This window comes from Mobula hypostoma, chromosome 10 (genome assembly GCF_963921235.1).
Source record: "Mobula hypostoma chromosome 10, sMobHyp1.1, whole genome shotgun sequence".
Classification (NCBI taxonomy): domain Eukaryota; kingdom Metazoa; phylum Chordata; class Chondrichthyes; order Myliobatiformes; family Myliobatidae; genus Mobula; species Mobula hypostoma.
The window spans coordinates 89,097,538-89,116,204 of NC_086106.1; the positions used below are offsets into that span (position 1 = coordinate 89,097,538).

General features: G+C 39.5%; 1 protein-coding gene and 1 long non-coding RNA gene across 7 annotated transcripts in view; one reads left to right on the forward strand and one right to left on the reverse strand.

Moving 5' to 3' along the window:
• Positions 1-14,888, forward strand: part of fhdc2 (FH2 domain containing 2) — a 69,160-nt gene extending 54,272 nt beyond the window's left edge. For 5 of the 6 annotated variants that reach the window (XM_063060815.1, XM_063060814.1, XM_063060818.1 and 2 more), the window contains 2 exons: positions 950-1,111; positions 10,542-14,888. In XM_063060815.1, coding sequence (XP_062916885.1) covers positions 950-1,111; positions 10,542-11,858 — 1,479 coding nt within the window. In that variant the 3' untranslated portion in view covers positions 11,859-14,888. The remainder of the gene's footprint in view (positions 1-949; positions 1,112-10,541) is intronic. The other variant, XM_063060816.1, reaches the window with a different exon arrangement.
• LOC134353026 (uncharacterized) overlaps positions 1-18,667 on the reverse strand; it is a 42,638-nt gene that overhangs the window by 4,104 nt on the left and 19,867 nt on the right. The window contains exon 2 of the long non-coding RNA XR_010019530.1: positions 13,568-13,649. This is a non-coding gene — a long non-coding RNA (uncharacterized LOC134353026). The remainder of the gene's footprint in view (positions 1-13,567; positions 13,650-18,667) is intronic.

The window sequence follows — 18,667 nt, forward strand, 5'->3', positions numbered from 1 at the left end:
GGAGTACCAGGTTGTGATGCAAAAGGTCAGCACACTCTCAACCACGCCTCTGTAGAATGTAGTTAAGATGTTAGTGGGGAGTGATGCTTGTTTAAGCTTCCTCAGAAAGTGCAATCTCTGCTGGGCCCATTTCACAATCCCAGTGGTGTTCCTGGACCAGGTGAGATTGTCCGAGATCTGCACCCCCAGGAACTTGATGTTTTCCACTCTCTCCACTGTGGAGCCGCTGATGCTGAGGGGTGTGTGCTCAGGCTGAGACGGTCTGAAATCGACGATCATCTCCTTGGTTTTGGTGACATTAAGCATCAAGTTGCTATCCCTGCACCAGCTCTCTAGGTGTACCTCCTCCCTGTACATAGTTTCATCATTTTTGCTGATGAGCCCCACCACTGTGGTATCATCTGCAAAGTTAATGATCAGGTTCTCCTTGAATCTGGCTGCACAGTCATGTGTTAGCAGTGTAAACAGCAATGGGCTTAAGCACACATTGTGGGGATCCAGTGCTCAGTGTGATGGAGTCAGAGATGTTCCTGTCAACACAGACTGACTGTGGTCTCTCTGTCAAGAAATCCAGAATCTCATTACTAGCCCTCATTAACTCAGATAATTCTGTCAAAGATGTCACTGGTTATTTTGAAATAACAGCCTGGTGTTTATCAATGTATTTCCCTGCAAGTAAAACAACCCCCAGTAGCTTGATTTAGAAAGGAATTCAGATGCTGTTGAACCATCCCTCGCTGTATACAAATTTTCATCAGAGCCTCCATCTTTAATCGTAATTAAGTTTCAGCATGCTATGTATTCTAATTCAGTCACTGTACACCAGCTGGATACTTTTTTAAAGGGCTTGTGAAATGTATTGAGCCAAAATGGAAGAACTGAATATTAAAATAATCTGTTTATACTTCAAGTGACCTTTCGTAAGCCTTTATTTTCCTTTCATTTACAGACTGCAAAGAAAGAACTGGAAGTGATATGGGAAAAAATTGAATTGTTCCAGAAGCTGAGAAAGTCTTTGGTAGAATATTTCTGTGAAGATGAGAAGTTTAAGCTGGAGGAATACTGCATTGTTTTCAAAAGCTTCTGTGAAAAATTCCTGAAGGCAATTCAGGTACTGTCAAGTATTCACAGACAGAGTTAAATTAGTGTTATTGTTCACACTGTGCAAGGTTATAATTACATGTGGCATAAGGTTTATATCATTAGTTGAGAACGTGCTGACCCTGTTGCAGCTGTGTAATATGTAGGAGGGAAGATCACAAGGATGGGTGAAGTGAATGCCACACAGGCATCTCTGGGGCATTTACCAATACATTTAGCTGGAAACTCCGGCATTCATTTCCCCTCCTAAGGTGAGGTGATTTTTTTTTTGTTTAGTTCATCTCTCCCGAGGTCCACTGGGCCCTTTATACATACTTGTAGATTTCATACATCCCTGCTTATTAAGCGTATCATCTCCCAAGCTGAACTGCATGGGGGGTTGAGAGGCAGAGACTCAGGGTGCTCTCTCTGGCTGTGTTTTATAATGGGGGAATGGAATAATATTCAACTCTGGAACCAACAGAGATCCATGTTGATGTGCTTCTCATCCTTCCCACCACATTCTCATGAAATGTCGATGGCAGTGTCTTTGGTGTTTGCATACCACTGTCAGCATTTTGCAAGCATGTTAAAAAGTAATGACATTAATGACATGACATTAAGTAATGACATGAAATTAAATAATGACATGAAAGTAATGGTATTACCATAAACCTAGGACAAATTAACTGTTCAACTCACTTAAATAAATAAAGGTGGTGAATGGAAATGTGATATGCCAGTTAAGAAGATGCAGATTAATTAAAGATTAGGCAGGGATTATTAATGGTAGATTATATCTGATAAAGTTGATTGAAATTTTGAAGAGGGGTCAAGAAGGATCAATGTGAATAGTGAATCTGAGTTAGTCTACCTGGATTTTAAACAAGGCACGATATAACGATTACAGAGGATAACTGATCTTGGGTATTTTTTTTTATAAAGCTAGAAGGCTTTTGCTAATGGAGTTCCACTGAACTATGTATCTTGATTTATCAGAAAATATGAATAACTGAGACATAAATGTGCGAATCAGGATACAGAAAAGTGGACCAAGGGACTGATGGTCTGATCAGTGGGAAATTAAGAACAAATCAAATTCAGCCCTGAGAAGTGTGAGGTAATGCAAATTTGGAGAAGCAAAGGCATAAACAAGAAACGGGAGGATATCAATGTATGTGGAGAAACGAAGGGATCATAGAGTTATGGTAGAAGAGTAGCAGGACAGGTCAATAAGATAGTTAAAAGGACAGTTGGATGCTTCTTTATTAGCCAAGGTGCAGAATATAAGAACAAGGAAGTTACATTAGAATTGTACGCAATACGAGTTAGGCCCAGCTTGAATACTGCATTCTATTCTGGTTACCCATCTTGAAATAAAAATGTGATTGCACTGGAGAGGGCATGGAGGAGCATTACAAGTACCAGGTGAGAAGTATTTTAGGGATTGCCTGTAGTGGTTTCTTTGGAAAAGTGGAGGCTAAAGGGAGATTCGGTTGCAGAGAAAACCAGGAAGGACCTATTTCTATTAGCAGATGGGTTAAAAACCTGGGGTCATGAATTACGTAGAACATAGAACAATACATTACAGGAGGAGTAGGTCCTTTGGTCCACCGCGTTGGCAGTGATCATGATTCCAATCTAAACTAATACCGTTTGCTTGTACATGGTGGGTATTCCTCCATTCCATGCCTGTTCATGTGTATGTTTAAATGCCTCTTCAGCATTGCTGTCACATGTGCTTCTTCCACCTCCCCTGGCAGCGCATGCTCAGAGAGGTGGTAGAATTATATCACTCTCTGAAAGGTTGAAGCTTGGAAATTGCTTTAGTGGACAAATGTTTACTGGCGTGAAAATTCAGTCCCACCACTCCATGTTCCCACACATCCTCTAAAATACACTCTTGATACAGTCTTTGTTGGGACGACTCATCAGCTTCCCCTTGATGAGCCAGAGTGACTTTGACAGCATAATCACTGGAAATCATCATCGTCAACATAATTCCAGGTTTTAGCCTCTTCAGTAATTTCTTGCTGTGGCACTTATCAGAATTAGAATCAGGTTTAATATCAGCAGCATATGTCGTGAAATTTTTAATTTTGTGGCAGCAATACAATGCAATATCTTTGAGAAAAAAATAATTTTTTTATACATACACAATATTAATTATATAGTTAAGTTGGAATAAGTAGTGCAAAAACAGAAATTTTTTTAAAAAGTAGTGAGGTAGTGTTCATGGATTCAATGTTCATTTCAAAATTGGATGGCAGAGGGGCAGAAGCTGTTCCTGGATTGTTGAGTGTATGCCTTCAGGCTTCTGTACTTCCTTCTTGATGGTAACAATGAGAAGAGGGCATGCCCTGGGTGGTAGGGGTCCTTAATGATGGACATTGCCTTCCTGAGGCACTGCTCCTTGAAGATGCCTCGGATACTATAGAGGCAAGTACCCATGATGGAGCTGACCAATTTTGCAAATTTCTGCAACTTTGAAAGGGTGAAGTAGCCCCCTACCCTGCCCCATCAATACTAGACAGTGATGCAGCCGGTCAGAATGCTCTCCACGGTACATCTACAGAAGTTTTCAAGTGCTTTCAGTGACAAACCCAATCTCCTCAAACTCCTTATGAAATATAACTGCTACCTTGCCTTCTTTATAGCTGCATTGATATGGTGTTAGATCCTCAGAGGTACTGACACTAGATTTGAAACTGCTCTCTCTCTCTCCACTTCTGACTCTTCTGTGAGGATTGGTTTGTGTTCCCTCATCTTACCCTTTCTGAAGTCCATAATCAGTTCTTTGGTCTCACTAGTGTTGAGTGTAAGGTTATCGCTATGACACCGCCCAACTAGTTGGTATATCTTGCTCCTGTACACATTCTCATCACCATCTGAGATTCTGCCAGCAATGGTTGTATCATCAGCAAACTTATAGATGGCATCTGAACTATGCCTAGCCACACAGTCACGAATATAGAGAGAGTAGAGCAGTGGGATAAGCACATATCCCTGTGGTGCACCAGTGTTGATTGTCAGTGAGGTGGAGATATTATTTCCAATCAACACAGATTGTGGTCTTCCAGTCAATAAGTCGAGGATCTGACAGGGAGGTAAGAGGACCAGGTTCTGTAGCTTTTTGATCAGGTCTGTAGTAATGATGGTGTTAAACACTGAGCTATAGTCGATAAACAACATCCTGACATAGGTATTTTTATTGTCCAGGTGATCCAAGGCCACGTGGAGAGCCATTGAGATTGCGTTTGCCATTGACCTATTGTGGAGATAGGCAAATTGCAGTGGGTACTGGTTCTTACTGAGATAGGAGTTGATTCTAGCTGTGACCAACCTCTGAAAGCATTTCATCGCGGTAGATGTGAGTGCTACTGGATGACAGTCATTAAGGCAGCTCAGCCTGCACTTCCTGGCTACTGGTATAATTGATGCCCTTTTGAAGTAAGTGGGAACTTCCGACTATAGCCATAAGAGGTTGAAAATGTCTTTGAATACCTCCGCCAGTTGATTGGTACAAGTTTTCAGACTGTTTTAATTGTTTTAACTGAGGAGAATATAGGTAATATTGTAGTATTTCCAAACACAATGGCAACGCACCAACATTGCTAAAGGGCTGTGCTACCAGATACGGTACATTCATGCCAAATGTTCACACATAATACTGATTGTGTTTTGCAAGTTATTTTCACGTTTACAGATGAAAATCAGGATATGGCAGACTCCTCCCTGTCTAGAGCAAACTTGAAAACCATTTCTTTCTGAAGTTTAATTGCACATATTTTATTCCTGCATCTGCAAACAAGGCACGGAAATTCCCAAGGCCAGGAAACATTTTCCATAGTGTACAGTGGAACAACCTTATTTACAGCAGTTACAGAATGTAAAGTAGACCAGAGAGAGGGAAAAGAGAAGTGATGAACAGAAACAGGAGATCGCAACTACACTAAATGGAGAGTGAAAACCAGAAAAAGTGCACTTTGGTAGTGGAGAGCAAAGTGTGATTAATATTATCCATTTACCAAGTGCCATGCGGAGATGGAAAGTGCCAGCATTAATTTGTTGGGTGGAGAGCAGGTGAGGTACAGAATCCTGTCTCGGAAGTATGTATAAAGTGGAAAGAAAAGTGTTACTGTAGAATATGAAGAGATGGAGAGGAACGCCAGGATCCATTAATGAAATAACTTAGTCTGCCTGTCCTAACTGGAGGCAGAGCGCGGAAGGAATGGGTTGAAGAGTGGGAGGTTTTTAAACAGAAGATCAATTGATGAGAGAAGGAGTACCACTGATTACTCTAGGGTAGGTATTGGAGAAAAAGTTGGTTAATTTGGAAAGGACCGTGGAAAATAATGTCAGCTTTAATGAAAAGCAACCTTCTCCATCTAACAATGAGCAAGTTGAGTGAATGTGATAGCACAAAATTGGAAATTAAAGTGCAATTGTTTATTTGGAAAATAAGTAGCAGGAGTGCATGCCTTGAGAAACTTGATGCATTCAAACAAAGTCAATGTCAGGGGAAAAAAAACCCTCACAAAAGTTGAAGCATCATAACTGAATACTTCCCTCTCAATTTTACTTCTCACAACAGCAAACGTCTAGTTATTTATTCGTTCAAGGTACAGGAATATCACTGACATGATTGGAATTTATTTCCATCCTTAACTGCTCCTGAACTGTATGTCTCACTGTGCCATTTCAGAGGGGAGGTAAGAGTCAATGACATTGTTTGGCCTTGAGTTACTGTACCTGATCATGCCAGATTTTGGAAGTCCTGGGAGAAGGCTAAAAAAAAGGGAAAGGGAAAGAACAACAAAAATAGAACAAATACTGGTAAAAATACACTGAAAAGTTCTGTTTAATGCCTCTCAGATAATTAAAGAAGTTAAATGTGTTAAAAGTTAAAAAAGTTAAAAGAAGTTTTTTTTTAAAAAGTTGAAAGAAATGCCAGCTATTTTTTACTTTGACACTACCTTCTAAACTATTTGATCTCTTCCCTCCTCAAGATCTGGTCACTGTGGAGAGTTGAAAGAGGCTGTGAAATGACAAAAAATGCATGGACCAAATGATTATGATTGAGGCATAACACAGATCTAGCTAATTTGTTAAATGACAGATTTTGTTTTCTTTTTCATTTTATTAGGATTTAAGCTGCTTCTGTTGTGACGTGGAAGCATTTAAAATTAACCAGATTCATTCCATTTTTTGTTAGAACTTCAAACTTCCCTGGTGGGAAATATACTCCACAACATTCAGAAGATGCATCTATATTTTGAAAATTACTGTCTCCATTAGTTAATAAGATTAGTTTTGAATCTTGTACAGGTCAACCTTCTATAATCCAGCACCATTGGTGAAAATGCCGAATTACAGAAGGGTGACATTAAGCAACAGCTAACCGCCTCATCATACCTTTAAAATATCATGTAAATCAGTACTAGTTAGGTAATAATGAAACAGAACTATTAAATGAGTAGCAAGTGAAATTTTAAGAAAGTAATATACTGTACAGGCACAGATAAAATAAAGGATACAGGTAAATGTACAGAAATTAATTTATTCAGAACAGTTGAGCACTTCTGCTTCTAAAGTGAGACGTTTAATATACCTTCAGGCAAAGTTACCTGTCTGCAAGTGTGGGATTGTCAGGATCATCAACATCTTCATCTTGAAAAATGAGTGAAGCATTAGGACCTGGTGCTGAAACTGGCACAACAGTTTCTTCAAAAACTGTTGATGTTGGTGGCAGCACGTCTGGATGAGCAGAAGCAGAAGTCAGAGAAAGGACGTCTTCTACACGTCACATTTCACGCAACCGCCAGTCAGCTGGGGATTCAGTGCTGGGCTCTTCCCTCTTCACTTGCAGTTACTGAGGGAATCCTTGTTAGTTTCTTTTCCTCCGCTTAGTAATATGTTTAAATTCAGCGGGTCGCCACGTCTGATCTGAAGTCATAGGCAGAAGAGAACAGAGCACCGGCCAGGCGACGCCGGAGGGCAGTGCGCGACTGCCAGCAGGCGTGCGAGAAGGCGGACCGGCCCAGTGCGCGCCAGCTCCCTCGCCGCTGGCGGGTGAGACGGGCAGGTGCCGGGCGGCCGCGTCTCAGGCAAATGATATTAATAAATGCAGGAAAACAAGCAGGAATCGCCTGTCTGTGCTTATAAGAGCGCGTCAACATGTGAACAGATCTAGCGCAACCAAAACAATGCGCAGCAGATCGGTACAGTGGCCCGGGAAATTAAAAATTACAGTTGCGTGGAAAATTTGAAATCAGTGCCGGATTACTGAAGGAACTGGATTACAGGTAGTCGGATTAGTGAAGGTCGACCTGTATTTGTTTTAGTTAATCAGTTTCTTGACATCAGTAATTTGTTTCTTTCAGGATTGATTATAGAAAAAATATTAAAAGCAAGTTGGAATTTAATAATAATATCCAATCATCTTTGAAAGTCTCAGCCATTCTAAACTACACCAAACATGCTGTGAATATTCCCTAAAATGCATCTTAATTTTCAACCTAATTCGTGTTATTAGATTGGTTCTTTTCCTTGAATACAACTGAAGAAATGGTAAATCTATTTACGTCTTGCTCCTGTCTTACTGCCTTCTTAGCATACTGTAATTACTTCCTTTCATATGACTTAATATGACATCATATGACATGATTGAGTTCACTGTGAAATTTGAAAAAGAGAAGCCGAAATCTGATGTATCGATATTTCAGTGGAGTAAAGGAAATTACAGTGGCATGAGAGAGGAACTGGACAAAGTTGACTGGAAAGGGACACTGGCGGGAAAGACAGCAGAGCAGCAGTGGCTGGAGTTTATGCGAGAAGTGAGGAAGGTGCAAGACAGGTATATTCCAAAAAAGAAGAAATTTTCGAATGGAAAAAGGATGCAACCATGGTTGACAAGAGAAGTCAAAGCCAAAGTTAAAGCAAAGGAGAGGGCATACAAGGAATCAAAAATTAGTGAGAAGACAGAGGATTGGGAAGTTTTTAAAAGCTTACAAAAGGAAACTAAGAAGGTCATTAAGAGGGAAAAGATTAACTATGAAAGGAAGCTAGCAGATAATATCAGAGAGGATACTAAAAGCTTTTTCAAGTATATAAAGAGTAAGAGACAGGTGAGAGTAGATATTGGACTGATAGAAAATGATACTGGAGAAATTGTAATGGGAGATAAGGAGATGGTGGAGGAACTGAACGAGTATTTTGCATCAGTCTTCACTGAGGAAGACGTCAGCCGTATACCAGACACTCAAGGGTGGCAGGGAAGAAAAGTGTGCACAGTCACAATTACGACAGAGAAAGTACTCAGGAAGCTGAATAGTCTAAAGGTAGATAAATCTCCTGGACCAGATGGAATGCACCCGCATGTTCTGAAGGAAGTAGCTGTGGAGATTGCGGAGGAATTAGCGATGATCTTTCAAAAGTCGATAGAGTCCGGCATGGTTCCGGAGGACTGGAAGATTGCAAATGTCACTCCGCTATTTAAGAAGGGGGCAAGGAAACAAAAAGGAAATTATAGACCTGTTAGCTTGACATCGGTGGTTGGGAAGTTGTTGGAGTCGATTGTCAAGGATGAGGTTACAGAGTACCTGGAGGCATTCGACAAGATAGGCAGAACTCAGCATGGACTCCTTAAAGGAAAATCCTGCCTGACAAACCTATTACAATTTTTTGAGGAAATTACAAGTAGGCTAGACAAGGGAGATGCAGTGGATGTTGTATATTTGGATTTTCAGAAGGCCTTTGACAAGGTGCCACACATGAGGCTACTTAACAAGATAAGAGCCCATGGAATTACGGGACAGTTACATACATGGATAGAGCATTGGCTGATTGGCAGGAAACAGAGAGTGGGAATAAAGGGATCCTATTCTGCTTGGCTGCCGGTTACCAGTGGTGTTCCACAGGGGTCCGTGTTGGGGCCACTTCTTCTTACATTGTACATCAATGATTTGGATTATGGAATAGATGGCTCTGTGGCTAAGTTTGCTGACAATACGAAGATAGGTGGAGGGGCCGGTAGTACTGAGGAAACAGAGAGTCTGCAGAGAGACTTGGATAGATTGGAAGAATGGGCAAAGAAGTGGCAAATGAAATACAACGTTGGAAAGTGTATGGTTATGCACTTTGGCAGAAGAAATAAATGGGCAGACTATTATTTAAATGGGGAAAGAATTCAAAGTTCTGAGAGGCAACGGGACTTGGGAGTCCTCGTGCAGGATACCCTTAAGGTTAACCTCCAGGTTGAATCGGTGGTGAAGAAGGCGAATGCAATGTTGGCATTCATTTCTAGAGGAATAGAGTATAGGAGCAGGAATGTGATGTTGAGGCTCTATAAGGCACTGGTGAGACATCACTTGGAGTACTGTGGGCAGTTTTGGTCTCCTTATTTAAGAAAGGATGTTGGAGAGGATACAGAGAAGATTCACTAGAATGATTCCGGGAATAAGAGGGTTAACATATGAGAAACGTTTGTCCACTCTTGGACTGTATTCCTTGGAGATTAGAAGAATGAGGGGAGACCTCATAGAAACATTCTGAATGTGGAAGGGCATGGACAGAGTGGATGTGGCAAAGTTGTTTCCCATGATGGGGGAGTCTAGTACGAGAGGGCATGACTTAAGGATTGAAGGGTGCCCATTCAGAACAGAAATGCGAAGAAATTTTTTTAGTCAGAGGGTGGTGAATCTATGGAATTTGTTGCCACAGGCAGCAGTGGAGGCCAAGTCATTGGGTGTATTTAAGGCCGAGATTGATAGGTATCTGAGTAGCCAGGGCATCAAAGATTATGGTGAGAAGGCGGGGGAGTGGAACTAAATGGGAGAATGGATCAACTCATGATAAAATGGTGGAGCAGACTCGATGGGCCGAATGGCTGACTTCTGCTCCTTTGTCTTATGGTCTTATGGTCTTAACCATATAGTGCAGGTAATTTTTCTGATTTGTTGACCAGAGTTTGCCAATTTTTAAAGTTGAAATATATCCAGGAACAATGATGGTGTCAATAAGGATGGTAGATAATGCTTTTTCCAAGAGTCTGCAAGATGAATTAAATTGATTACTCTTTTCTAAAGTAACTGTATAGGATATAATGAAATCTTAGTAAAATGAAGACATAACTTCACAGTTGCAATTATTTATTTATTTGTATTTATTTATTGAGATACTGCTTGGAATAGGCCCTTCCAGCCCTTCAAGCCACGCAATCCCCCGATTTAATCCTAACCTAATCACAGGACAATTTACAGTGACCAATTAACCTATATACTGATAGGTCTTTGGACTGTGGGAAGAAACTAGAGCTCCCAGAGGAAACCCACCCTCTCACAGGGAGAACGTACAAATTCCTTATAGGCAACAGCGAGAGTAATAGATTGGAATAGGAAAGGGACTTTTCTAAGTTTCTATTCCCAAATTCTTAACACTCATATTGTTTGTACTTTCCTCAGGAGAATACAGATCGTGAAATTGCAGAACTGAGAAGGCAACAGAAGGAGCAGAAAAATACAGAAAAACGGCACTCTATAGCTATATGTTCATCAATCGAGAATGAACTGGGTCAGGATGAACTGGAAAGGGCACTTATCAGAAATCTAAGACCTCAGAGTATGAGACGATTGGAATGCAAGTCTTTCAAACATGACACTTTCTCAGATGCACATAGCATGAAAAAGCCATACAGCTCTGGTGAAGTAACACAGGTAGAACGAGAACGTGACACAAATAGCATAGTTAAAGACTACAATGATAAAGAACTAGCAAATCTCATGAGAAAGGTGACTGAGAAAGTTCTGAATCAACAGTTGGGACCCTGTGTGAAACAGCCAGTGAATCCTGTTCCAAAGAAAAGTATAACAATTCTAAACCAGGAACCTGAGGCAAACCAAGCAACAATCAAAACAGTGCAAGAACTTGAAGTATCACAGCAAGCTCTTCGGCTCGATAAGGATTATTCAAAGGTTAATTGCAGAACTGTGTGCAGCACTACAACCAAAAGATTAAAACCTAATGACAATTTGTTGACAAAGTCTAATCCTAGTCACTGTTCAAAATGGAAGAGAGAGTCCTTGGAGCGAAGTAGAGAAGAAATCGCAGCTGGAAAAGGGAAACAATCAAACCAGTCTTCACCCAATGCTAGAAGGACTTGTGGTGGAGCAGAGACCAGTATTAATCAGAAGGTTCATTCTGTGAAGGCAAGAGAACGGAAAGACACAGAGTTAAGTAAAGATAACGGGGGAAGTTCAATTACAAACAGAAAAGGCAAAGTGAGCAACCCTGATGCCAATAAGATCTACCCAACATTAACTCAAGGGCAGGTGGGAATACCTCTGAGACATAAAGGACAGGTAGCTGAAAAATTCCCTGTCAGGCCAACTCTAACACAAAGGAACTTACAAGCACCAGTACAGAGGCAACTGGGCACATCACCTCGAGGTATAAAGCAAATGAGTAGCATCAAGAAGACATATCAGGTCTCTGAGAAGGTAGCTGTAAGAAATGGGAGAAAATCTATCCAAAGTCCAAAGGAAAAGAGCACCTCTTCTCAATCAACTTCCCCTATAACCGGTTCCAGAACTGTCCAAAGCCAATCAGAGACTGCAACTACAGCTAGCATGAGTCCTCATGCCAAACAATCTATGCTACTCAAGAAACCAAACTCTGAGAAAGTTATTATGGTAAATCACCAAACAGATTCTCTCTCACACAAAGGAGCAATTCAACAGTGCAGACCTTTGAAAAAGAGTAGACAGCCAGTATGGCGGTGATGTGAGCCTATTGAGACTTAGATGGTAATGCTGTATCTTGCGGTCAAGTGAGTTTCTCTGAATAATACTCTTGTTAGAATTTTCCTGTTATTTAATAAAATTGTTGAGATATTTATCATACGGTTTGGTGCAATGTTGCCTGTAACTGGATATAATAAAAAAATGGAATGGCAAGTCATAAAAATGATTTGTTTTTCAGAAAACAAAAAAAGGAAAGGCCTATTTTAGAAACTGTGAACAAGCCATTAATTCAGTTCCTTTAACTTTGTACTGAAACAGGATTGCATAAATATTTTTCTGATCTTAGAATAACAGATTGGATGTTTTTAAATGACTTGGCTAACTTCAGCTGGAAGGGAAATCATATTGGGGTTGAGAGTGTGGAAGTGACTCTGACTGGCACGTCCTGTTTTGATCCAAATTTTTGATTCCCAAGACTTATTTCTTGGTCTGAAAGCTTTGCATGTTCATAATTCCAATTTTAAGCACAACAAAGCAAAAATGGTTCCAGTAAGTGCTGGATCATCACACACATTAAGCATTTCAACTTTCAATAAGAAATTCCCTTCTATCTCATTTTTCTTGGTAAGAATATAAATTTAAATGTTGACAGATGAACTTCAAGCAACATTACGGATGGACACAAAAATGATCAAACATTCCCCAATTCGCATCAATTCATACAGATCTTTAACTGTAGTCTCCAAATATTGTTGCTACAATATTCAGTTGCAAGCTACAACTACAAGCGGGCTACCACAAGACTGAAACGAAGGACAATTTGGCTGTCAAGTCAAGACCAGCTTTATGTAAGTGCCAGTTCACCCCACCCACCCTATCTCCATAGCCTTGCAATTTCCTACTTTTCAGATTCAGCTTTAAACAAGGGTCATGGACCTGAAACATTAGTTTTGTTTTCCTTTCCATATACTGTTTGACATGCTGAACACTACCAATGTTTCTGCTTCCATTTTTGGTTTTCAGCAATGGTAGTTATTTTTATTTTCCTTCTGAATACTACAATTGAATCTTCCTCCTGTAGCACTTCTAACATTGCATACCAGGCATGACTATATCTTTCATCACATTAATTTTGATTCTTCTGTAATTATCTTCATTCAATGACACCTGTTTCTTGATGCTTTTCCGAAAGCAAACAATTCCCCGCTGTCTAATCCGGCTATAAACTTCATAACTCTCAATGAACCCTACAAAACATCCTATACTCCAAGGCAAACCATTCCAGCTTTCCCAGTCTATTCACATATCTCACATCCCACTTTTTAGTAAACCTCTTTAACACCTTCTAAAAAGCATTAAAGTTTTCCATAATGTGTAACACCCAGAACTGGACATATTATTCCAGTTGAGTCCAGTTATGATGGGACCAATGCTTTATAACAATTCGCCATTGCTTCCTTGCTCCTGTACTCTACACCCTTATGTGTATATATAGTCCATGATGTTGCATTTAATTTTAACCACTTTCTCAAATTGCATTTCCATTTTCAGCAAATTATGTGGAGACTCTCCTGTACCCCTTTTATAATTATGCTGTACATTGCTCTTCCCATACTTTCAACCAAATTTAACATTTTGTTTCCAAAGAAACAGGTGTCATCAAACAAAGGTAATTACAAAAGAATCATAATTATTGTGAGGAAATATTTCCTCATGGAAGCATTAAATTTCATCTGCCACCGTCTTACTCATTCCAGCATGCTGGGCATATTTCCATCAAGTTTATGGCAATCCTCTCACAGTTCACAGTGCCGTGAAGTTGAACATTATCTGCAAAAAGTAGGAAATAAGTACATTACTGGAGAAAATACTACAAAAAATGATCAAATTAAGCCAAATATGATATTCATAGAATACTATATACTTTTTAGAAATGATAAAGCTTTTTTATGTTTTCTATGAATTCAATAAATTATCATTGTTCATTGCAAAGTTTGACACCAATAGTATCAATTAATATATTGCATTTGTTCACTTTGTTTTATAAATTTGAAGAATTTAAAGGAATGTGGTCTTGAAAGTCTGTCATGTAATTGACCATTTTATGTGTTATATGGTGGACTTTTATTGTTGTACTTGATACACATCAAAGTTTGTGATTTCAGGTCCTCTTTGTATACAACACACTAACATTTAGAGATGCCTGGATAAATAGAATGATGTCCAATGTATGTTAACAAAACTTATTCATATATGCATGAACCATGGACAGATTGGGCATCACGTAAAGAAACAGGTATTCATTATGAATATGTATACTACTTAAGCAAGAATCTGCCTAACCTGGTCTTAGCCCCTGAAGTTGAATGCCAGAAACCAGTTCCGGGAAGGAGCCTTTATGTTAAAAGCTAACCTACTGTAGGAGTTCTCCATCAACCCTAATCTCAATCATAACTTCCCACACCCATCATAACTCAAACTGTCTTCGCTACCTGATCATGAATTTCATGTTACACAATATCATCCCAATTTAAGATGCTGATTTTCCTTCCCGTTTCAGTTGATATTCAACCCCAACCACTCCCTCCCCGATCCATACTGATCGTCTGTCTGCTATGTTCAACTGTAAATGCTTCTGTAAGTTGGTGGAGCAAGCAGAGGAAAAGCTTTAGTGTACTTTAAACATGCAATGCCTAGCCTATTTTAGCTTGGGCTTCGTACGTAACAGAATTCCCACTGCCAGTTTCCAGTAAGAAATGGTGCATTGGCTTTTCATGTACTCCATGTTTTACATACACTTCACAGCACAGGAGAATTTCTAGTCCTGTGACCATTGTTATGCACTATTGAATTTATAAATAGAAAGTAAGAACAAAATCCTGCTGAAATTAAACAGATAATGTATGCCCAAGCTAATTAAAATGCACCTTTCAATCCTTCAGCATCAGAAGAAGCTATTTCATAGGAATACTATAGGTCAGGTGGTGGAGAGATGGTAGTGTTTGGATGGGTGAAAGCCGGTTGTAGATTATCAGATTTCTAACAAGGAAATTTTGGACAACTATACGATCTGGGCTTAGTGAGCAATTTGTAATTGCTGCATTTGCACTTTATTTAAAATAATTTATCAAAATGTATTTAAAATTAATGTTTTATTACTCAAATTAAAAGTGTATTTTCATGAATAATGAATCGATGAGCTTTGATGTGCTTTTCTCTGTAATGACTATTCTGTAGCTGACAGAGTGGTAATAGAGGGGGACAATGATTTAAGCAGTGAGAATTTGAAGTTAATCAGACATCTAAGAACAGCTTAAAGTTTTGGAAGTGAGACACTGAGCATTTTATGGGTGAAATTAATGAATGCAATAAATTGGCATGGAATACTATGAAGAATAATGTGCAGAAGCTCAAAAACTAAAAAAAATGTTTGTTTTCAGTTGGTGCCTCCGGTACTGATTGCATACCTTTCAAAAGATTACACCATATTTCAATGATCAAAACCAAAGTCACTAACATTTGCTCCTTTTTTGTGATCACAATTTTGTATTCAGCTTCGACAAAGGCTTCTTTCCCACGCCCATTTTCTCAGAGTCCCCAATAGGTATAGCTAGGGTGCCTAAGACTTCTGAAAAGTACAGTATTTGTCAACATGGAGCAGAGGGCAAGTTTGTAAATCTGGTGGGAGCAAAGGATGCTGGGAATGGCAAGGGTGCTGCTCCATGGGAGGGGTGTGAACAGGTGGCAGAGAAAGGAGTGCCAGGGGCAGGGGATGGCGTGAATGCAGACACACCCAGCCCTGAGACACCAGGCAAGGACATTTGATTCCAAACAATTGATCTATTGATCATTACAGAATGTCTCTCTGGTGCTTCCCACTCCCTCCCCTTTCCCTTCCCCTTTTCCCAACCATAATTCTCCTCTCCCTGCCCCCTACCCACTCTCAGTCTGCAATAGAGACCTACATCAGAATCTGGTTTATCATCACTCTCATATATCATTAAATTTATTCTTTGTGGCAGCAGGAGAGAGCAATACATAAAATTACTATAGTACTGTGCAAACGTCTTCCGCACCTTAGCCATATACTGTATATGTGCCTAAGGCTTTAGCACAGTACCGTAGATCAATTTGCTTTCTATTCTTCCCTACATTGTCAATTAAAATGGATGAGATTTGGCACGTATCCTAATGCTATCCCATACTAACAAATCTACAGACTGCCTCAACCTTGTCGTTGTTATCTCATCAGTATCCCCAGTGAAACGACGTCCATTGCAAGCCAACACCTTCAACCCCTGCCTCAGACTCAATACCTTTCCTGATGATTTCACCCCATTTCCCAAACACTAATTCCCTTTAACCCAAACTGCTTGCAGCCATTCACATTTATTATCACTAGCAAATGATGCGAAATCAGATTTATTGTTACCGACATCTGATGTGAGATTTGTTTTGTGACAGCATTACAGTGCAGAAACATAAAAATCTATAAATTACAATAATAAATAAATAGTGCAAAAAAGGAATAATGGGGTAATGTTCATGGATTCATGGATCATTCCGAAATCTGTTGGTAGAGGGGAAGAAACTGTTCTTAAAACTTTGAGCATGGGTCTTCAGGCTCAGGTATCTCCCTTACTGTTGGGAGTAATGAGATGGGGTATGTCCCAGATGGTGGAAGTCCATAATAATGGATGCCACCTTCTTAAAGATGTCTTCGATGGTGCCTGTGATGGAGTTGGTTGAGCCAATAACCCTCTGTAACTTCTTGTGATCCTATGCATTGGAGGCTTCACCATTGGCTGTGATACAACCAGGCTCTCCACCATACAATGAAAGAAATTTGTAAGAGTCTTTGGGGATAGATCAAATTTGAAGCATTTACCCAGCTCCATCATAACTCAGAGTAGTTGTGTTGCATTTACGTTCTAGTCAGCTGCGGTTGAGGCAAAAACAAGGTTCCCTCCATTCTCCAGCCTTTGCTATCGATTGCTTTCATTCCACTTTATTATTGAAGATGACATCATATTTCATAAAGCATCAAGTGAGCATTACTCCAGTGAGATTGATTCATTTGCCCAGAATTTCACAGAGCACAAAACGGATGCACACTAAGGATTCTTTCATTTGATTGCAATCCTATCCAAAGTACCATAGTTAGGATCTGTCATGACGGTTTGTTTGGATGCACAACTTAAAAAACAGTACTCAATACGGAGTCCCTGATAGGGCAGGAAAAATTATCCAATTGGTGTTAATAGCCTGCCAAGGACGCAAAGGATAACATGTTGTCAGCTGCAAGCAATACTTATGTTATTCCCCCTAAGAAAGATTTCTTTCAGCACTGCTCAGTAAAAGAAGTAGAAAAGATACTGAGTCATGTTAAAGAGATGGTGCATGGTTGTCCTACATAGACTGAGAAAGCAGGAGCAAACAGTTCTAAAGCTGGATTTCCAAAATAAGCATTAAATTAACTGATATTTTTAAGCTACAGACTCTCAGTGATCTTTAGGAAGATCTTGGAATAAGAAAGTATAACAGGAAGAAAGAGAAAAGCCATGTGCAGCAGGACAGTTGTCATAAAGGAGGATGCTTTTTGCTGATTTCAAACTGAATAGAAGATTTCTCATTCATTATGGAAGAATCAACTCTGGAGAAGCAATTTGTTTCAGCCAGGTACCTTTTCTCGTCTGCTGTCCTTTTGCTTTTATTAGTATTTTTTTTTGTGATTTACTATTTGTGCAGTAAATCCACTCTTCATTATCCATCAGTTACTGCCTTAGGAAAGCTGAAGAGAATGCAATTGGAGCCACACTGAAGAGCAGATATGGCTCTTGATTGCCTGAGGGTCCTTAGCTCCCACAAGTAATCAGAGTTACTGAACGAAAGCTGTGCTTTGATACTGAAACAGCATACATCCAGCTAAGTTTCAATAATTGTTCCATACTTTACCAATAAAATGGTTAAATAGACAGGGATGGGTGACTTTACCTTTACCAGGCAATGTTGCAAAGAATTTTTAATTTAAAAGGAAGATATTTTTAAGGCATATTGTAATTTGTGATCATTTGATCCAATTCCTATGTTTTTGCTACAAACATCTTTAGAGGTAACTGAATTATTTTTATTGCAGTATTTGCTAGGGAATCATATTATTAAAGAGTATCTAAAAATCAATTCGGTCTAAAATGTGTATAGAATACAAGTAGAATAATCTTTGGAAAAAAAACTTTCTTAGGGGTGGTGTTTAAGCGTTCTTCACAGATTCCTGGAGTTAGAAAATACTGCCCTCAAAAACTGTTTCATAAGCAGGTGAGCTTCAAACATCAATCAAAGCATTGCACACAAAGGAAAAACAGACATAAACAGAGACAGAAAGAATATTCACACCCAAAGTTATACGTATAGGCACACCCAGGTGCATGGGTTGTTTGGGGGTAGTTTGTGTCACTGAATACCTTAACAGCAAGCTGTGGTATAGAAAACAGCACAAAATTAAAAATGTGGAAAATAATTTTTCTAAACATGGACGATATACCCTGGTACATAGTTGCAGTTTGAAAGGGCCTTATTTATTTCCTCAGAATGCACACCATATTAAATTTGATGATACTTAATGATTTCAAAGACAGTAAATAAGTAATTGTGCTCAAAGCTGCTCCTCCTTCTGAGGCAGATCTAGGAAAACTTGTTTCCATTCAAGTTTTGTGGAAAATATGTCCAATATGGAAACTCTTCCACAAACGGGGCAAGTGATGACCGGGGCTGAGTTTGTGAGATGGTGAACTGCTCCAGCTGCTTAAGGAGGGCTTCTGTGTGTTCTGCTTGCATGACTTCAAAGATTT